The sequence below is a fragment of the Trichoplax adhaerens genome, genomic scaffold (assembly GCF_000150275.1).
Source record: "Trichoplax adhaerens TRIADscaffold_1 genomic scaffold, whole genome shotgun sequence".
In the NCBI taxonomy this organism is placed as follows: domain Eukaryota; kingdom Metazoa; phylum Placozoa; class Uniplacotomia; order Trichoplacea; family Trichoplacidae; genus Trichoplax; species Trichoplax adhaerens.
Window position 1 is genome coordinate 10,830,032 of NW_002060943.1, and position 19,483 is coordinate 10,849,514.

Below are 19,483 nucleotides of genomic sequence, written 5' to 3' on the forward strand. Positions count from 1 at the left end.
AGTAAGTAAACATTCAGTTAGAAACGGCGATTGTGACTAGTGGATCAAGTCAAAGTAAAGATACAGCAAAATAAAACGCATTCTTTTGAAGTGGAATAGTCATCCTCTCGTTATGAAATTAATTTACTTACTTGCTTACTGTTAATTAACGTGTAACATAGCATCTAATGGAAGATACTTAATCGGATTTTTGATGTCTAACTTAGTTCTATCGATGCTGATAGACTGTAGTATCGTACCGTGATCATCGTAGTTAACTGAACCTTGCAAAAAGTAAAAGTGTCTGCAAGACTCATGCAATTAAGCGAAAAAATTAATTATACACGTATTCAATTTTGATTGTAGAAAAATAAAAGCGTATAAACCGTATTGGGTGTTATCTTTTAGGAACTACGTGTATACAGTTCATTAACCATTAGCTGATGAATAGTATTTGTACAATTCGATGATTAACTTGCAGAAAAAAAATTTCTTATGAGACATATGCAATCGAATGATAAAAGAGCAAAAACTAGTCGAAAGTTTTCAATCGTAAAATTAAACCTACAGCATATTCAGAAGCGTGATATATTTTATTTTACACGCGCATAAAACAGTTCTTTTGTTGTGGATGATACAACAAAACGATAATACTAAAACGAATTTTAAATTCATTTAAATGGCTTGCACACTGTACGATAGATCTTTTTTTATCAGAAAAGACTAGAATTTGCTCGGACGCTGTAATGCAACAACTTCTGATACTATCATTAAAAATATCAAGGGACCTTGTCAAGTTTTGACTTGAGAGATCCCTGAAATGTCTCACTTAGGCCGAATTTTCAATGTTTTCCAATTCACTATTATGCGATGAATTAATCGAATGTGCTATCATATTGATTAACTGACGCTCTATTTTTTATTGTCTGAACATAACTATTTCTAACTGCAAAATATTAAGTAATAACCTTCGTGTATTCGTATTTTTATGATGCTACACTGTACTGTAACTTCTTTCCCTCAAATGGAAATAATCACTTTATCATGCTCGCATGCTTTGCTATCTCTTTCAGCTACAGCAATCGAAATGCCTCCTTGCGACTTTAAGCCTGAAAAGTATAAGGTATTGCTCGTAAAGAACGTTAGAATGAGCTGGTATCTTTCCACTTATGCAGTGTTCTATTCCCTTCTTTAGTAAATGAAGGTTTATTAATTTAAGTTTTGAGGATTATAATACTGTAAATGGGAATAAACTAAATCAACATTATTAAGTAAAAAGTTTGCTAATATGCTGATCATTTCGCTTCCACAAGATATACTACCAGTACATAGAATTGATCAGTTTGCAAATGCGAGCATTTGAAAAGCATCCATTTCTTAAAGATTATTAGGCACGATGTATTTAAGTATATCACAGTGGAATTATTGCATTTACTATACTATAAGATATTAAATATGTGTAAATAAAAGTACTTCGAGTTGGAGAGATTTATCGAGCAATTATTTGTACATTGCAATATCACAATATTTATCTATTCTTTTTAGAAGATATGGCCATGAACCTTTTAATTATACGCATGCTTAAGCTTGGCTTAAATTTCTTTAACTAGGCAATTTTGCAATATGTGATTTTTAGCATTGACTGCCCATCGGTTCTACCAGCATATTCCGTACTGTATAGTTAATAGATACGGAGTACAGTATGTACGGCGAATATCAATTAGCAGACTAACGTATTTAATACTACTGCTAAATTATTAATGAGAGGTTCAGCGGTGATAAGATAATATGTAGTTTTAAATTTTTATTTTTGCATTTTTTTACTTTTATGCAATAACATAAAATACACTAGGTTCAAAAATGACATTGTATGCTCTTCTGGTAATGTAACCAATATCGGTTATCATATTGTATTTTAGACGAATGAGCGATGCTTTAAGTCATAATGTAACAACCTCATATATCTCTTGGTATGGCTTGGTCATTTATTTTTATAGGGTATGTCAGCAAGCAAAATTATGCAAATACGTAAGGAAAAATTAACACCCAGTCTGGTTACTTACTACAAGGACCCCTTGGTAGTTCATCAGGTCAGGACAAGCGATAACGAACGTAGAGACGTTAGAATGAGTGTTAATTTAAATTTTGGTGCAGCCTGATTCTTACAATCAATGACTATCTACCAACAGGGTCATATGCAATGGCTTTTTGATATCAATGGACGACGATTTCTTGATCTTTTTGGTGGAATTGTTACGGTTAGCGTAGGACACTGTCATCCGTGAGTAGAACATATTATAGATATGTTGTATAAACCGTACATTATACTGTATAAGAGTCAAATGCTAATTGGGGCTGTTCAGATTTTTAGGGTGCTTGAAAAGCTCGTATTTTGTTATAAGTTGTCCTGATTAAAACTTTTTTGTATACAGAGTAGTAACAGCTGCTGCTGAAAAACAGATGAAAAAATTATGGCATACTACCAGTATTTACGTATACCCGTCAATACATGAATATGCTGAAAAGTTAATGTCTAAATTTTCTGGTAATTTAAAGGTAAAAGCCTACCGATTTTTATGTCTGCACGTATTATATTGACATTTACTCTTTTCTTTATTTAATACCTTACTCTTGCTAGGTTTGCTTCTTTGCTAACAGTGGATCAGAAGCTAACGATCTGGCGATGTTATTAGCACGTGTGCATACTGGAAATTTCGATTTAATCTCTTTAAGGTAGAAGCGGAAAAATTCTTTCAGCTAATAAAGACAGATTAATTAATTAAAGCAATGTTAGCGATGAGTGTGACCTCAAATATAAGTTTAAGTATCTGTTTCCTCCTTCCTTCATAGAAATGCTTACCATGGTGTGAGCCCCTACACGATGGGCATAACTGCCCATTCAACTTGGCTTCAGCCCGTGCCTACAAGATTAGGTTGCGTTCAGGTATTTTTTAAGAGTGTCACACATTCAGGCCTATTTAATGGCATTAAGTAGTAATTGAATGTCATTAATCTTATTGAGATTCACATGACGCGACAACCAAATTAAATTTTTTAACTACTAGACCATGAATCCTGATGTTTATCGTGGACCTTGGGGAGGCTCACGATGCAGAGATTCTGTCGTTCAGGTAAAAAAATTTAAAGAATAATAAATTGGTAATTAAAAGCCTATGTGGTAATGCTTAGATAAACACTGTATTCGGTTAGTTGCTATATTGTCACATTAATTCTTGCTAATCCTGATGTTGGATTCTATAAAGACATGTGTCATGGCAAAAGTAGATTAAATAACCTTATATTTTATCATTTAATCAAAGACTACCAGGGATTGTGACTGCAGTGAAGGTAACTTGCTTGTGGTACAATGGGTGGTTATTGCATTGTCGGTTACTAGATTGCAATAGTTAAGTTGGTAATCATGTTTGATTAACCAAAAGTTTCCTACATCATGATTAGGGGAGTGTAAAGCTTGCAATAATTACGTTGATCAGTTGGAAGATGTACTTAATCATTCGGTTCCTCAGAAAATTGCTGGATTCATAGCAGAGCCAATTCAAGTATGTAATTATACATTCGACATAAATCTATAAACGAGATGCAAGCACATGCAATGCAGCATATTGCTACTTTTGTGTTAAAATATCCTTGTTACATTTTATTTAGGTATCTAAGATACTGGTTACATAAAGTGAATTTATGTTTGGAATAAGATATTTACATACGGATTGTTCATATGCAAAATGATGTATTTTGATGTAATAGGGTGTTGGCGGGTCAGTTCAGTATCCGAAGAATTACTTAAAAAAAGCTTATGAATTGGTGCGAGAACGAGGTGGCGTATGTATAGCTGACGAGGTTAGCGACTTTACTAGTAAAGGAAAAACTTAATGGTAACTTTATTAACTTTGTATGACGAGTGTGAATTAATACATAACAAAGATACTTCGAACAACATGGGTTTATGGAATTCTGCTATATTCGCAATATACTATTCCTACTATTTAACATTTATCTTTCACCATTACACAGGTTCAGACAGGGTTTGCTCGCCCAGGTTCACATTTTTGGGGATTTGAAGCTAGCGGAGTCACACCAGACATTGGTATGGAAGCGTAAAGACTAGGATTTATTCGAACTAGATAACTTTTTTCATTGATATCTCACATTATACAAAGTAATGAATATATTGATCATCTATCCTAACATAGTTACAATGGCCAAAGGAATTGGTAATGGATATCCACTTAGTGCAGTAGTAACTACACCAGGTAACTAGTGTATACCTTGATATACAATAGAAGATCTGCCATGTTGGCAAGTCTACGCAATAATATGAAGGAAGATTTACTTTAAATAATGATGATACAAAAAGGCTACCATGAGCGTTTATTACTACAATATCAAATTATCTCCGTTTGTGTTTATAAACGTACATAGAAATTGCTGCATCATTGACCAAGGCTATACATTTCAACACATTTGGGGGAAATCCTGTTGCCTGTGCTATTGGTTCTGCTGTTCTTGATGTAAGAAAAAATTGTTACATCGTATGGTATATGTACATTTTAGTGCTACTATTAACTCCCTCCTTTAGGTCATCGATCAAGAAAACATGATGCAAAGAGCTGATGAATTGGGCACCTTTTTATTGAAAGAACTAGCCAAGCTTCGGGATGAATTCGAAATTGTGGGTGATGTCAGAGGCAAAGGGCTAATGATTGGTGTCGAATTTGTCAAATCAAAGGTACTAAAACCGTGATGTTGATTTCCCATTTCATACACTTTAATAAAATATCAAAATCTTAATCCTGCTTTTAATAAAAAATATTTTCTCGTATAACATTTTAGTCTTCAAAAACTCCATTGCCTTTGCCGGATGTTAATAAAATTTGGGAGGATTGTAAAAATATGGGGGTTCTTATCGGTAAAGGAGGATTCTACGGCAATGTAAGTGCTATGAGTAATTCAATAGTTTCAAAGTCATTACATATACCGTGATATACAGTTGCTCGACTCTATACTGTTTCCGGTGAAAAAATCGCGTTCAGTAACGTTACTCTAGGTTGATGACGCTTTCAGATAATATAACAATTAAAGCTGATGATTGTCATATAACTATTTCAATTAGAAATATTTTGTCATGCCACTTAGTTCATTGAAATTTACTGACTAATCGTATTCTAACACTGATAACTGTAAATCAATTTTAAAGGTATTCCGAATCAAGCCGCCAATGTGTATTACCAAAGCCGATGTGGTATTTACTATCAACGTTTTACGAAGAGCTCTAGAAAATTATGGATAGAATGTCATATTACTGTATTAGTTTGTCAGTTTTCAAGGTAACACTCAGTTTTGCTTTTGATGATTTGATTTAATAGGCATAACACACTGTATCATCTGTTTATTAAATCTTTTTTTTCTCCAATGGAAACCTAATTCCGATCGTATTTAAAGTAATTTCGTGCCAGTACATTGCTTAACATAAATATTGATTGCTTAGCATTAATTCATTTTAAAATTAATTAGAATAATATAGGAAAATTTCGCTATTTATTTTATAATAACTCATGCTTTAAATAAGATTGAAAATAAAATTCGGTATCTCGCGATCGAAAATATGCAGTATCTTTATACTTAAAGTGTGGAATTGAGACGACTTGATTATTTACAGTTATAATGACTGGTAGTCCAAGTCTACATCTAAAATGAATATTCGAAATGGACGAACGATTTGGGGATTTCTTAATCAAGGAAAAATCTGAAAATTGCATGTGTCTTACAAACAAATCTTGAGGATCAGACGATCTGTTATCTTTATATTGATAATTTATGAGAAATCGGTTATCCCACCAGAGATTGACGCCATCAAATATTGGAATCATAGAGATTTTCTGAGGTTGTCTACTGATGATAATAACAATTGTAGATGCATTTTTAGATTTTGTAAAGTATTTCCTTTTTGTATCATTAATACAAAACACCACGCAGCCAGCTATACTCTTGACATAACACTCTTTATTGTCATTAGCAATGTCCATAGTAAGAATTCTCTTTAGTTCCATATGTAATTTTATCACCGACTCCAGCAGCGGTGGATACGTTTGGCCTCCAATATATTGGCAAAGTCTTGACAAAGAACGTCTGACTATATAATTTTCTTCATTTAGAAGGTTATTCAGATGGGCTGTGGCAAATATCCAGTCGTGATTTATCTCGCAACTGCCTTGAATATGATTTATAACTGTAATAAAAAAGCATAAATTCAATACCACATGTCTCATTTGTTAATCCAATGGCAGGCATGCTATTAACAAGAAGATCATTGCAACATAGCTACTGAAAAGTATTTGGCATACCCCTCCTATTGAGAATAGAACCAGTTTCTTTGAAACTTTCAATTGAGCTTGCGACCAGAGTTGTTAAAGAAATATTCTTGGAGCTATCTGGATTATAATTGACAGTTTCATCAGTTACAAGATTTAGTCACTACAGTATAAGCAAAACTATCAGTTTAATTAAAATTACTGCACTTTGTAATGCTGCTAGTCCTTGTCTAATCTGATTTCGTTTATACATCAATGACATATTGGACGGATCCTCGATCCAAATGACCTTGTTTTGATGACATACTTCTTGTAGTTGTGTCTGTCAGAATAGAATAAGCACCATCAAAAGGTTATTCTGTGTCTAAAACATAAGCGATTCCTATTTTCATTCAATGTTGCTAATGAGATTGCATCACTATAGTGCATATCTGTCTGAAGTTATAAATATAATTACATATTTTATTACGAACTGTCATTGAAATACTTACATTAGAAAATCATAATGATATAATGACAGCTCTTCAGTCAATCTGTATAACTAATCTGATAAAAATAAAAGTTACTATCACTATGCACTAAGCTTACATTTACCTTTTGAAAGGATAATAGAGGCCTAATAAGCGTTATAGGTGGAAAATGTAATCGCAAATTTTGAGAAAGTTTCATGCATGATAATCCGTCTATGCCACTTTTGCAAGATAACCGAAAGATAAATGTCTCTGTAATATTTAAATTCAATGGTTCTCATTAATGAAATCAAGTTATCAAAGCTATGTTACATAAAATTTAGCAAATATTGTACACCTATCTCTCGATCATACTCGTATTAAAAATACTGTATTAATCGATCCGTTAGAAATGAATAGGTTATGCACATGATGAAATAGGTATGTAATATATCTAGTACTGGACACTGTATTCTGTAAATCTACTATGATGATCTTGCAGAATTCACCTATTTGATCATTTAAGTGATGACCAGTTAGTAAATATTGAATATTTTGGTTTTGACATTCTTCCCCTAACAGCCTATAACGCTTTAGCCTAGCTAATTCTTGTACTTTACGAAAATTTACTTCTTGATTCCAATTACATGACACTATCTTGTGCGGAATGTTTAGTTTATCCAATATTTCATTGACATTTTGAGCTTCTTGTGAACTTTCTGCACGTAAGCTAATTAAAGTATAAATAGTGATACAATATGAGAATATTGGATGGCACTAATCCAACACCACCAGGCACAAAGTTCTATCGATATTATGATACCGGTGATCAACAGTGATTGCAAATAATTTCTGAAAGTATTGTCTAGCCAATACACAAAGAGAAATACTATCAACACCACCAGATACTGCTAGTGCTACAAAAATAAAAAAGTAAAAATTGAGCAATAAATATAGTGCTATTAGTTTATACATTTTCATAGCATATTTGTAAAGTTGACGTAAATTAAGACTCCTGACGATGATATATCGTATACTAGTACGCATACAGTATAATTATGAGTGCGTCCTACGTCCATTCCATACATTAAGGGATGAAATTTTTAGTGATGTCTAATCAGTTCTTACTTACTGTACAGTTAATTTGAAGGTCACATTGTAACAAACATTCAAACTAAGATCTCATTGCAACGGCTATCACTATCAATTTCACAACTTGGTAAATTATCGTATTGCAAAGTCTTGTTTAGCAAGAGCTCTACCTTACCTACAGGTGTTGATGGAGTCAATCCGTATCTTTCTACAACCTCGATAAATTTTTGCATTTCTCTGATAAAATAGTATTAACACCTTAGCATACTAACTACTAAACTAGCTATTGATAACGCCTAAAGAGGGCTGTGCGTATCCTATGTTTAGCTGAATGAGACTGAATCCAGTACATTGAACAATTAGAATTCTTCGGATAGTTCTTCCATCGACATGCATGCAAGTGATTAATTAATAATGATATCCTATCAAAATGGAAATGGAAACTCTACAGTATAAAATTGTCCTATGAAAATCATATACAATACTTTACTAATGATTGAAAGTTCTGACGATTACAGAAACTTATCTAGACCGTGGAGCTATGTACAGTACTACAAACTTGTTGCCGAAGTGATACAGACTTAATAACTGCTGTAAACATTAAAGTAGAACATGGAGTTATGTACTACAAACTTATTGCACCCAGAGATATTTACTTGATAACTGTTGTAAATATTCAACCAGTGTTATGCTGGAATAATTAATTAAATTATGATGACTTCTGCAAGCTCATTAATTAAGCTTGCGATAACTATTTGTACCTTACAGACTGTAAGGAGTAGTCGCACCTTGCACTAGTCTAAACCTGGCGTTGGACTGTTGTACAGTATACAGTACAGTACTGTAGTATCTACAGCAGCGCTATACTGTACTGTATCAGTTCAGTACTAGTAGGCAGCCAATCGGACCGTGGCCGCTACCAGTTCTACCGTCTGGCTGCCTTTCCGAGATTTTATTAATGGAAATGATTCCCTTTATTTTCTATTTTTATTTCACTACTGAAATTGACTGACTATAAAACATCTCAAATGATATTACAGTACTTATATAAATTTATAACAACTACAGTATACGAAGTTGAAGACTTCCATTCTCGTCTCTTAATTGTTTACGGTGTAAAAGTATTAAAACATCACGTTGTTAAGTTGTTATAAGGATAGACACAGTAGGTTAATCGCTAGCGTAAAAAATTGACCAGCAGAAAGTGAAATCATTCTATTTCACTGTCAGTATTAGACCGCTATTAATGTCGGCGTAGTTATACATCTATAAAAAATGAGTTATTGCTACTAGTGAGTAACGCGGGACTTCTAGTGCTGTATAGCCATGCATTACTATAGGTCACTGGAATCAGCTGAAGTCATGAATCAGGTAAAATTAAAATCGACATAAAGAAGAATCATTTTAAAGATCTTTATTTTTCTCACCAAAGAGAATCTGATTACTCGATGAGTACATAAAGTTAAAAAGTGTATTGGTAGGACATTTTAAGAAATCGCAATGTACAGCTATAATTGAAGAAAATACATTTTCGCATAACTTGAAAAAATCATACTATAGTCTAAACATCGTATCCACATTACACAAGCTTCTTGTAGCAGTGCTACCGTCTTACAGTAGTTATCAATGCTTTCAGCTTCCTTAAAGTGTATTATCATATCATTAATATGGAATGTACCTACAGCCTCAGTTACAGCATTATGAAAAATTCATTGTATAATGGTACATTGCATATTAATATTATGATGATGCACAACTACGTCAATGAACCACCTGTAAATCGACATTTATGTCATTTGAAATCATAGGTAGCCGTGACTGCAGTTGGAGCGCCAAGTATACGACGATAAAAGACCGACCAAGAATTATCTTAGCAGTTTTAATCTGAACTGCCGCAGATCTTTGGCATTAGAGATCGTAGATATTTCAATAAATTATTGCTTGTACTTTCCTTCATAACAATAAAAACATTGCTAATGCGCTAAAAATGCAAATAATTCATTTAGGTAAGACAATCTCGTAACTGGTCTTGATCTTACTAACATATCAGCATTCAAAGGCATACGAAATTTCTAATTCCTAGCATAGAAATCTCAGTCATCAGTCATTAAAAAGTTGATACAGTTATCGGACGTAAACATTTCGCGTTCTGACATACTGACCTATCGTATCAACTGTGATTAATCTACTTGTAAACAAATACAGTAGAAATTCCATGACATCCCATAATACAGTACTGTTTCTCAACTACACAAGGACTCTCAAACCACAATTCCAGTGTGATTTGGGTCTCTTGTACAAAGTTGACTACAGAGGGAGATACCTCAATGGCCGCCAGCCGTGGGCCTCATCTCCTGTACTGTACGTGGTTTTGCTCTTCTCTATCAAAAGAACAGCGTAATTCCTTTCTCAAATTGCATATTTAAAAAAAATACGCTACTAAGGATACTAAGGATGAAGTATTGTATATCTAATTTAGTTTTATCATTAAAGTTAAGAGAAAACTTGAGGGTATATTTCTTTCAGTATCATTTCAAATCCAGATTACTGAAAAGAGTCAAAATAAAAATTAAATTACTAATTACGATAGTACTTTTCACAGGAAGGATTTCCATGGGCCAAAAAAGTTCAAATTTTCCCGCTTGCAAGTAAGAGTTGTTTGTATTTGTCTCTTTCTTGCGCTGTCTGCTCCTTTTCTCTTCGCAGTTTGGTAATTATAGAGCGTTGCTCAATGACTACGGTCAGCATAGATTTTGCTTCTTTTACACGCTTTGCCCGACTATTTTGAGCGTATCCTCGATTTTTTAGTGTCCTTCGGCGTCTCTTAATCTCTTCCTTCTTTTTATCCGAAAAACCATTTAAGCACATATTTAATTCTTTCGTCCTCATGCGGCATAAAGCATCATCGGTGAAATCTTGATGATCATTAATCTTGCCCTTTTCTTCATTACGATCCTGAACGTCTGCCATTTCATCGGATGATCGGTTAATGTTAGACATATCGTCGATAACACTGCAATCATCACTCTTGCTATCATCCGAAGATCCAACGAGACTGTTGCTTTCTACTTGATCTACAGATGAGTTCTGATCCGTCGAATCATCGGGACAGTCATTTGAACATAAAGCATCATGATCGTTTCCAATAGCATCAGCGGTCGATGTAAAGTAATTTAACCAATCTGAGTTAGAACTCATCCACTTATCGCAGATATTCGGAGTCTGGCTACCGTTATCATAATGATTATAATCCATGTCATCAGGCAGAATCGGCTTTTTGAGGCTATCTTCGTTAAAATTGTTCGATTGATCTGAAAGAATTCTTTCCAAATCATCGAAAGTGGCAATATTAGGATCTTGGTAATTTGCATCTTTTAAACCAGACCCATTTTCTTCCGGTATTAACCAGTCAGGAAACGTTTTTATATTGGTTGAATAACACGACTCCAAGTCGCCTGTAAACTCTTCACCCATCATTATTACTGTAGTTTGATTGAACAAACTAGGTTACACCACGTTAAGATAATGTTAATTAACAATCAAATATTAGAATGTAGTGGGTTTTCTGATCTCCTTGATCACAACAAATTCCTTCACTCAACTTCACTTAAACCCAAAAGTGATTCTGAAAAACACGAACCTCTGCCTACCGCTGATGCGACGCCGCTTGGCGGAAGATCTTTCCCTTTCCCCGATGTTATGCTTTCAACTGCTGATTAAAACCGAATTCGCTCTAAATATATACTGTATGTCTGTACAGTATAGTACTGTAGTGTACAGTACATACTGTACAGCACTGTACTGTACAGTACTGTACTTAAACAGTTGTTAGTGAACTGTACAGTACATCGTACTGTACAAGAGCACGCCAACATACAGTACAGTAGGTTGGTTCGAGCGATATGATTGGCCAACAATGACGCAATAATCTGAAATCCTAAAAACGGTACGTAACCGTAATGGTAAAACTAATCCGAAGGAAAGGTTCACTTTGCAATTGCTGTAAACCATCGACTACTACTGAAAGTAAAAAATGCGATATTAAGAGTTATAGTCATGATGTTATTAATTGATTACAACGCTAGTTTAAAGATGAAAGGTGTACATGTATTGATGTAAAATGAAAAGCGCTTTTCTACTACTGAAATAGGATTACACCGTACGTGCTACCTACATATTCTGCCAAATTATAACTCATGACGATGTCGCGTTCGCTTATCCCATCTGAAACGTGGAAGGGAAAATTTGCTGACATTGCAGTTTTTTTGCCACCATACCGTACAGTACAGTACCGTACTGTGCACAGTGTGTAGTACTGTACGTACGCCGGTAGGACCGACGGAACGTGCCCCCCAAAAGTGCAAGATTGCGCCGGCGCAGTCTCATCACTTAACTGTGCTAAACTATACAGAGTACTGTACAGTTGTTGAATGTTAAGGAAGGAATTCCTTTAATACCCAGCTCCCAACAATTATGATGAGTTTACTCCACAGTATGGTGTTGCAATGCTTCGTAGTCGTCGCCATAGGGATTAAAGAGGAAACTTTAATGCATAACGTTGCAAAACACTATGTACTAGCATAATTATACTGCATTAGCTAAAAACCAACTACAGTATTCTAGCAATACAATATACAGAAGTATCGAAAGCGGTAATAAGGAAAACCAAATTGCAATAAACTCTAGTAAGAGATACAGTCAGTCCTATCATATGTATCATGCAACCAATTCAGCGCTATATCTGTGTCATATAACATACGAGTAAATTATCCATTACTTAGACAACAATCAGTAGTTCCTGAGCCAAGTATCCTTTAGCTGTTTAGCACAACAAATACCATATTAGTTGAAGAATAATTTTATTTTCCTGTAGTTTTGCACATCTGATACAGTACCATTTGAAATGCTTTATTTCAGCCATTGCAGTATACTGTAAGCGCTAGGGTATATATAAAATCGATAGCAATTCCTACTACACCTTTACAGATTCAGATTGAAAGTGTACAATGTGTAATTGTCGAGACTTTTTTGCCACAGTATTCCATTAAGAGTTTAATGATAACATTAAGGAGATAATGACTTTCACTAGATTTTACCAATATCATAATTATAGTAGAGTCAACGTATTCAGATATCTTCAACGCAATATCAGTTGCTATAATTAAATTCATATCTAAAAAGAGATCAAGGTGCAAGCGATTCAATTTATATTCTAACACCGACAATAAGACTACGCAGAAGTCTTTAAACCGACCAGCATAGAGGTACTATGCTTGATATCATAAGCTGACTAATGCTATGTGTATTTACAATAGGATATTATAAAACTGATTTAGTGTTTACAATTTACATACGTAGATGTTGCTTAAATTTGATCCATATACAGTAATGTGTATTACATATCTCTTCACAGCGGATTAATAAAGTACTGTATGAAGCGTACAGTAGTACCCGTATGCCGTAGAGTTCAGAAAGTGCTGTATTCCATATCTTGCATTGCATTTTCCACTCTTTCTTGTCGATCCAATAGCGATTTGCAACATTAATTTAGACGAGAAGCCATTGCCTATTTAAATGACGGTTTATCATGTCAGAAATTCATTTCCAACATTTACTCGACGAATTATCCACCATTAGCAGCGGCAATTTTAGGAATATCACACCATGACCGTCAAAGGATTCAAAAATAGTGCACTTTCGCTGCTGCCAACATCCAGTTTAAGTGTTTCTTATTTGCTTTGATACATTTTAAAATGAAAAATCAGTACAACATAACATTCCTATCAAAATTCTGCACGGGACCTATCCAATCGTTTCATATCTACTTGTAGCTCTTCTAGGTTATTTAAAAAGATGCTCTGAATAACGAATATACGATTTGCGAGTACCTTGCCTAGCCGCTGCCCTAGTCATTTCTATGCCACAATTTTCGCCAATCCAAGATTTTTTAGAGTAAAATAGATACGCTATATTTTTTTACTTGGGATCGTACACTTTTGTGTAGTGTAGCCGCTGTCTTACTTTGTATCTGTAACGCAATTTTCGTGTAAAGATCGTGATAGAAAATTGCGGTTACTGTCCTTTTCTGAGCAAAATAATACAGTGCTGTTATGGATTCAGAACACTTGCTGTTTACGTTATCAATGATTTTGTAATTTTTTTTCTAATTCTCTGAAGACTTCGCATTTACTTTTGTACATATCTCTATCTTTTGCTATTTTATCAGCTTTGGCTCTCAATTCTTGCACTTGAGACATTAAAATTTTCTTTCTGGATTGAAGATTGTCTTTCATTGACGACCGTTTAGTTCGGCAACTTTGCGCATATCCTCTATTTTTGAGCGTTCTTCTGCGTTGCTTGATGTTTGTTATCTCTTCTTTGGAAAATCTTGCCAAGTACTTGTTCAAATCGCGTACCGACATGGTAATTAGTTCTTGGTCTGTCAAGCTACAGACGACTTGGTCATCCTGAATGCCTTGACTCGATTGCGCCATGTTGATGTTGGTTCTCCGTTACAATCAGAAGTCTTGAAAATTCGAGTTCAGTATTAACTTAACAGTAGTGTGTCATGGAATCCAGCAAGATTGTTGCTTCTCCGTACGGTATGAGGTATACTGGTATTGTACGTCGACTACTAAACAACTGAGCTTTTTCTACCAAGTGTACAAAGTTTCTAGAAATTACTATTTACATGTTTACTATTTACAGTACAGTACAGTACTGTACAGTGCATACTGTACGGTGTACAGTACAAGCTTGTTGCTTCTCCCGAACGGTACTGTACACTGTAGGCCCAGCCATAATAACCCCGATTAATCAGGTACTCAGCGTAAATAGCTTAAACGATGATACATTACAGTATTCTAGGAGTCTGTAACTCAAATTTCATGCGATTATTCAAAGAGTAAGACGTTATGAAAGTTAGGTACTACCGTCTAAAAACTTTTTCTGACTTACGTCAATATTCCTACTGCGGCAGCCGATCACGCATGCGTATCGCGAGTAGCCTTTATAGACAACAGTGTACGTACTACAGTATACAGTACTGTAGTCTACAATGCGAAGTACTGTGAACCATACAGTACTGTAGTCTTGCAAGTCTCTGACTGTACAGTACTGTACCGAAGTAGGACTCCTGAGTGTACCGTAATGATTTGGGGTGGTTCAAACCTGTGAAAACATTCGATCTTTTCCTTTAAAGTAGTCTAATACTGTATAGTGTACAGTATGTATCAAACGTACAGTACTGGATGGACACTAGTCAAGACCTCAACTTCAGAACTGTACCGCGAAAACAAACAACAGTACAGTACATAAATAAAAATTTTTTTTTCCGCTTTTTTGGGCCCACTGTCGATTGTCGAACTTCATCATTACAAGTTGTCTACAAGCAACTAATCAACGAATTAATACAAGCAATTAATTTATTCATTGTAAAAGGGTCGAAAACTTAAAATCTGCCAAGTAGAACAACCTTACTCTGCCCATTGTAGCGTGGATATACGGACAACGCACTTCTAATCGATGATTCAATCCATGACTGGCGTTGCCAATACCGATAACAAATAGAATTCGAGCAATTACTAGCAAACATGAAGCTACTACCGAATGTTAATTTTGAGTCCCTAAATAGCAAACTATCATCGATAGAGAATAACGAATGTCGAATTGAAGGAAGGTATGTATTAAGCATTGTGTCCTACATTCATGTACCTAGACGTGTAAAATGTTTTACGGGCTTTTTCAAGTCTGAGACAAGAATGAGAATTTTTCACTTTCAAAGAAAATCGAAACATTCCTTAGGCGGATTCCTATCCAGTACTGTAATATGTTGTACTAGACGCGTCTAGGTGTTGTAAAACAGGTTAAGGCATACGTTGATGACAAAGAATGTCAAAGTGCAGGATCTAGTCAATTGCGAATCCATTTATAGTGCATTACTAGTCTAATAACAACTCAAAGTTGACGATATGTTTTCAATCGTTAGTAATTCCTTCACAATTTTTCCTATGCGTTATATGGTAGTTCAGTAAAAGATGTCTGCGTAGAAAAGATAAATCGTACTCGTATGAAAGACGAGAGTGTTTATTAGAGTTCTGATATTGTTTAGCCATGAATTAGTTCTTTATCTTCGGATACTCGTACCTGTATAAAAGACGACCGTCTTATACAATCCTTTGGAAAACGATGACGTTCATGAATTATGACTATTGGTATTATTATGAGTTTCTTGACAAGGTTCACTATTGTAACACATAGTAATTCTCCTCAAGTAGTTAAAGTTAAGTAATGGTTCAAATGACTATAGCCAGATTTAATTCAATGCTCGCAATAACGCGCTCGAACACAGTCAACAAACGATAGGATATTATGGTGTAGTTTGTATGGCATGATAAACACCTTAAACACCTATGTAATTCAATTAATGTTTGATTTCTACGGTCGTGAAAGTGTAGACTGCTAGCAATTTCGAATTTTGTCGTACATTAAGGTTGTTATATTCAACTATCGGTCAACTATGAAGAAGTATAGTAGATATGCAATACTGTCAATACTGTACAGTACAGGATTGAAATATTATTCACCGTGATAATTATTAACAACAAACTGAAATACAATTATTACACGATTTTATAATACTTCCATACATAAAGTATGCGAGCGTACATTTTTACATATATTTATTCATATTCATCAATCTTCATTTCATACCGAACAGGGTAGAAAGTTATTCCTGTAAAATGGCCGGCAACGATAAGAAGTTATATAAAATGTTAAATATTGATGGAGAAACTGCGAATGATTTGCAGGCACTCTCCCCATCACAACAATCCTTCTATACGCAAAGTGGAAGCCCTGTGGTTGCTGGTAAGTTTGCTATTAATGGAAATTGACTTAGTTACAGTATGTTGTAGATTTTGGACAGTACAATACGTAAATGTAAGCGTAATTTATCAAAATGTTAGTTCAAAAACAAGCAGTTGTATGATACTGTACCATAATAACTCGACAGACCAAGACATCGCCAACGCAGTGAGTCCTTGCAGACACATGTGTAACATTCACCTATAGTAATACTCTTATAATTTTCTTCTTTGATTAAATATAAGTAGGTTCAGGAGGTTTCTTAGCTGGCCAAGGACAAATTTGTAATACCTGCAGTCGCAAGACACTGTACTACTTAGTATCCACTTTAAATGCATCGTTCTTTCCGGACTATGATTTTAGCGATGCTAAATCAGATGAATTTAGCCAAGAGCCGAGTGTACAATTTGTAAAGAAAGCCATTGAATCCAATCTCATGCCTGCTGATCCTCAGTTTTATATTGGCATGCAGCAACATTTATGGCAGACTATAGATAATGAAATCACACTGACGGATTGTGATATCTACAGGTTACTATTAGGAAGCACCACGCTTACTTAAATAACGTTGCAGAATCATTTAACTTATTGCTCAGCATACTTTATGTCATATGTCTTCATATACTGTAACTTGTCAAGTAAACAAATACTTCCACTGATTAACAAATAGTTATAATCCCGATATGAATTCGGATCCCTACGCTGAAGAAGGAATATTGTGGTCTTTCAACTACTTCTTTTACAACAAGAAGTTGAAGCGCATTATATTCTTTAGCTGTAGGGCTGTCAGGTTAGTTGATGTTATAGCTATAAATAGCATAGCGGTTAAGACTACGAACTGATGCATGTTTTATCAAATTAATTATAAAGTAAAATCGCATCCTCTGGTAATTATGACGCTGATATTTCCGAAAATATGTATATCGATGATATGGAGGAACTACCGAACAGGTTAGAAATATCTGAGTCACTTTATGCAAAAATTTGCATAGTGTATGCTGATTACTGTATTCCTAAAGATAAACTTACAACTAATAATTTTTTTTATTGCAATAGTAGTTCCGCTACTGTCATGAGCTACTAAAATCTTTATGCTCATTTGAATTTAAAATCTTTGGAGACATACAGATACCTACTCATGGAGGACTGCATATTTTAGGCACGCCGTTTCACAACTTAGACGATCTAAAGTTGGCGAGTACGCTGTAAACGTTAAATCTCTGACAGACAATCATGGCGAATTCTAAATAACCTGTTGTGTTGCTCATTAATTCGATAAAGGTAGATAAAAATTTTAATCTCTGTTTGGTTCATACGTGCTAATGCACTAAACTCTGCTTCAAGTACCTTATTTATTGATCGTAATTTCTCATGTTTGCTACTAGGTATACCACCACTTAGCGTTTGACCTCAGAGTAATTTACGATTTCCTGTTAGCGTTAGCATGTACCCACACTGAATCCTTTAAAATATTTATCGTAGTGTTATTACACTAATCGATCGACTAACGTCTCTAATTAATGTACTATATCATATTGAATGAATGAACATAACTTGCATACTGTACGTTATTTTTTATTTTCTGTATATTTTAATATCAATTTTGAAGCAGTAACTGTTCTTCTATGTCCGCAATTCTGTTTCATAGCTATCTTTTTTAAATAATTACATCTGTAATTGTTTGCGTTCATTAAATTTTGCTGGTATACCTATTTGTCACTGATCAGAGAATTGTTCTATTCGGATAAAATTTTAAGAGTCAAAACAAATTATTTTGCATGGCATGTATAGCATACAGTTATCCCATCCCGTATACGATACTGTACGGTACACCGTTAGAAGAGTTGAATTAAACTTTTTGGCTGATTTAAAATATCTGAGAATTCTAGTAACACTTTATATAACAAAAGTTTAATTCTTATCAAATAATAGTTATTTATAGAATAATGGGTTTATTCAAATATGAAACCGTGTCAGCTATGCACAAATAGTCCCGATTAAATCTATTTGCTAAAAGCTGATCATGCAATTCTTAGTACAATCAATTGTAAAGTTTGATAAGCCTTAGGTATCTTTTTAAACCAAAGCTAGAAATAATATGTGCGCATATATATTAAGCGAATTGAAGTTATCAATTTGCACCTTCTTGCCAACATCGATACACCCTTAATCTATTTTTCGTATGAGCTAGTTAAATGGGATTAATTAGTTTAATAGTAAAATTGCAATTTACAGATAGTATGGGCTTGCGGGTAAACAAACTTGATTGGACTGTCGATGTGATTAAAAAATTTTCAAAAACTTGTAAGAAGGAAGTGCTACCAATAATCTGATTGAATTATATATAGTATTACCAGAAACCTACTTGAATACATTTTTAAGTTATTAGAGTCTGTTAATGAACGACTGTAAGCCATCGAATGAAAGTAAATTATTAAATACTTAAACTAAATATACAGAATCTAACGCTGCCGCTCCTACTCCGATTCCACCTTCGTTTCGTTCAGCATTCTTAGTCCGCAATAGATATCCACTGGCATAATTGCTAATAACTTCATTAGGTCCACGGCTAAAACGGTTAAACAATAATTTAGACAAAAAATTACAAATCGATAAATGTAAAAACCAATCTTACTTTCAAGATATTTTAAGTAGCATCTTACACTTGCAATCGGATTAAAAAGTAACACTATCATATATCTTACAAGTTCTATGACAATATAAATTACTATTTATAAATATGCAGCATATAGTTATATTGCGCTATTT

The 19,483-nt window shown here is 34.3% G+C and overlaps 5 protein-coding genes across 5 annotated transcripts; 2 read left to right on the forward strand and 3 right to left on the reverse strand.

The window, feature by feature from the left end:
- Positions 1–1,066: 1,066 nt before the first annotated feature.
- TRIADDRAFT_63204 (uncharacterized protein) lies at positions 1,067–5,287 on the forward strand (the record flags this gene model as incomplete). The annotated part of the gene is made up of 16 exons (XM_002108241.1): positions 1,067–1,102; positions 1,977–2,069; positions 2,169–2,260; positions 2,412–2,535; positions 2,618–2,712; positions 2,830–2,923; positions 3,045–3,110; positions 3,300–3,327; positions 3,439–3,539; positions 3,745–3,837; positions 4,012–4,084; positions 4,191–4,250; positions 4,420–4,508; positions 4,577–4,726; positions 4,831–4,929; positions 5,195–5,287. The coding sequence occupies 16 exons, from the start codon at positions 1,067–1,069 to the stop codon at positions 5,285–5,287; spliced, it is 1,386 nt and encodes a 461-aa protein (XP_002108277.1).
- Positions 5,288–5,540: 253 nt separating this feature from the next.
- On the reverse strand, positions 5,541–8,082 carry TRIADDRAFT_52590 (uncharacterized protein; the record flags this gene model as incomplete). Its single annotated transcript, XM_002108972.1, has 7 exons — positions 5,541–6,226; positions 6,342–6,428; positions 6,516–6,630; positions 6,903–7,030; positions 7,267–7,487; positions 7,581–7,674; positions 8,025–8,082. The coding sequence occupies 7 exons, from the start codon at positions 8,080–8,082 to the stop codon at positions 5,541–5,543; spliced, it is 1,389 nt and encodes a 462-aa protein (XP_002109008.1).
- A 2,395-nt stretch (positions 8,083–10,477) lies between these two features.
- On the reverse strand, positions 10,478–11,323 carry TRIADDRAFT_52591 (uncharacterized protein; the record flags this gene model as incomplete). The annotated part of the gene is made up of 1 exon (XM_002108973.1): positions 10,478–11,323. The coding sequence occupies one exon, from the start codon at positions 11,321–11,323 to the stop codon at positions 10,478–10,480; it is 846 nt and encodes a 281-aa protein (XP_002109009.1).
- A 2,666-nt stretch (positions 11,324–13,989) lies between these two features.
- Positions 13,990–14,343, reverse strand: TRIADDRAFT_52592 (uncharacterized protein; the record flags this gene model as incomplete). The annotated part of the gene is made up of 1 exon (XM_002108974.1): positions 13,990–14,343. One exon carries the CDS (start codon positions 14,341–14,343, stop codon positions 13,990–13,992), a length of 354 nt encoding a protein of 117 aa, XP_002109010.1.
- Positions 14,344–15,441: 1,098 nt separating this feature from the next.
- On the forward strand, positions 15,442–17,995 carry TRIADDRAFT_37075 (expressed hypothetical protein; the record flags this gene model as incomplete). Its single annotated transcript, XM_002108242.1, has 6 exons — positions 15,442–15,527; positions 16,569–16,717; positions 16,990–17,245; positions 17,385–17,504; positions 17,585–17,665; positions 17,771–17,995. The coding sequence occupies 6 exons, from the start codon at positions 15,442–15,444 to the stop codon at positions 17,796–17,798; spliced, it is 720 nt and encodes a 239-aa protein (XP_002108278.1). The 3' UTR covers positions 17,799–17,995.
- Positions 17,996–19,483: the final 1,488 nt, after the last annotated feature.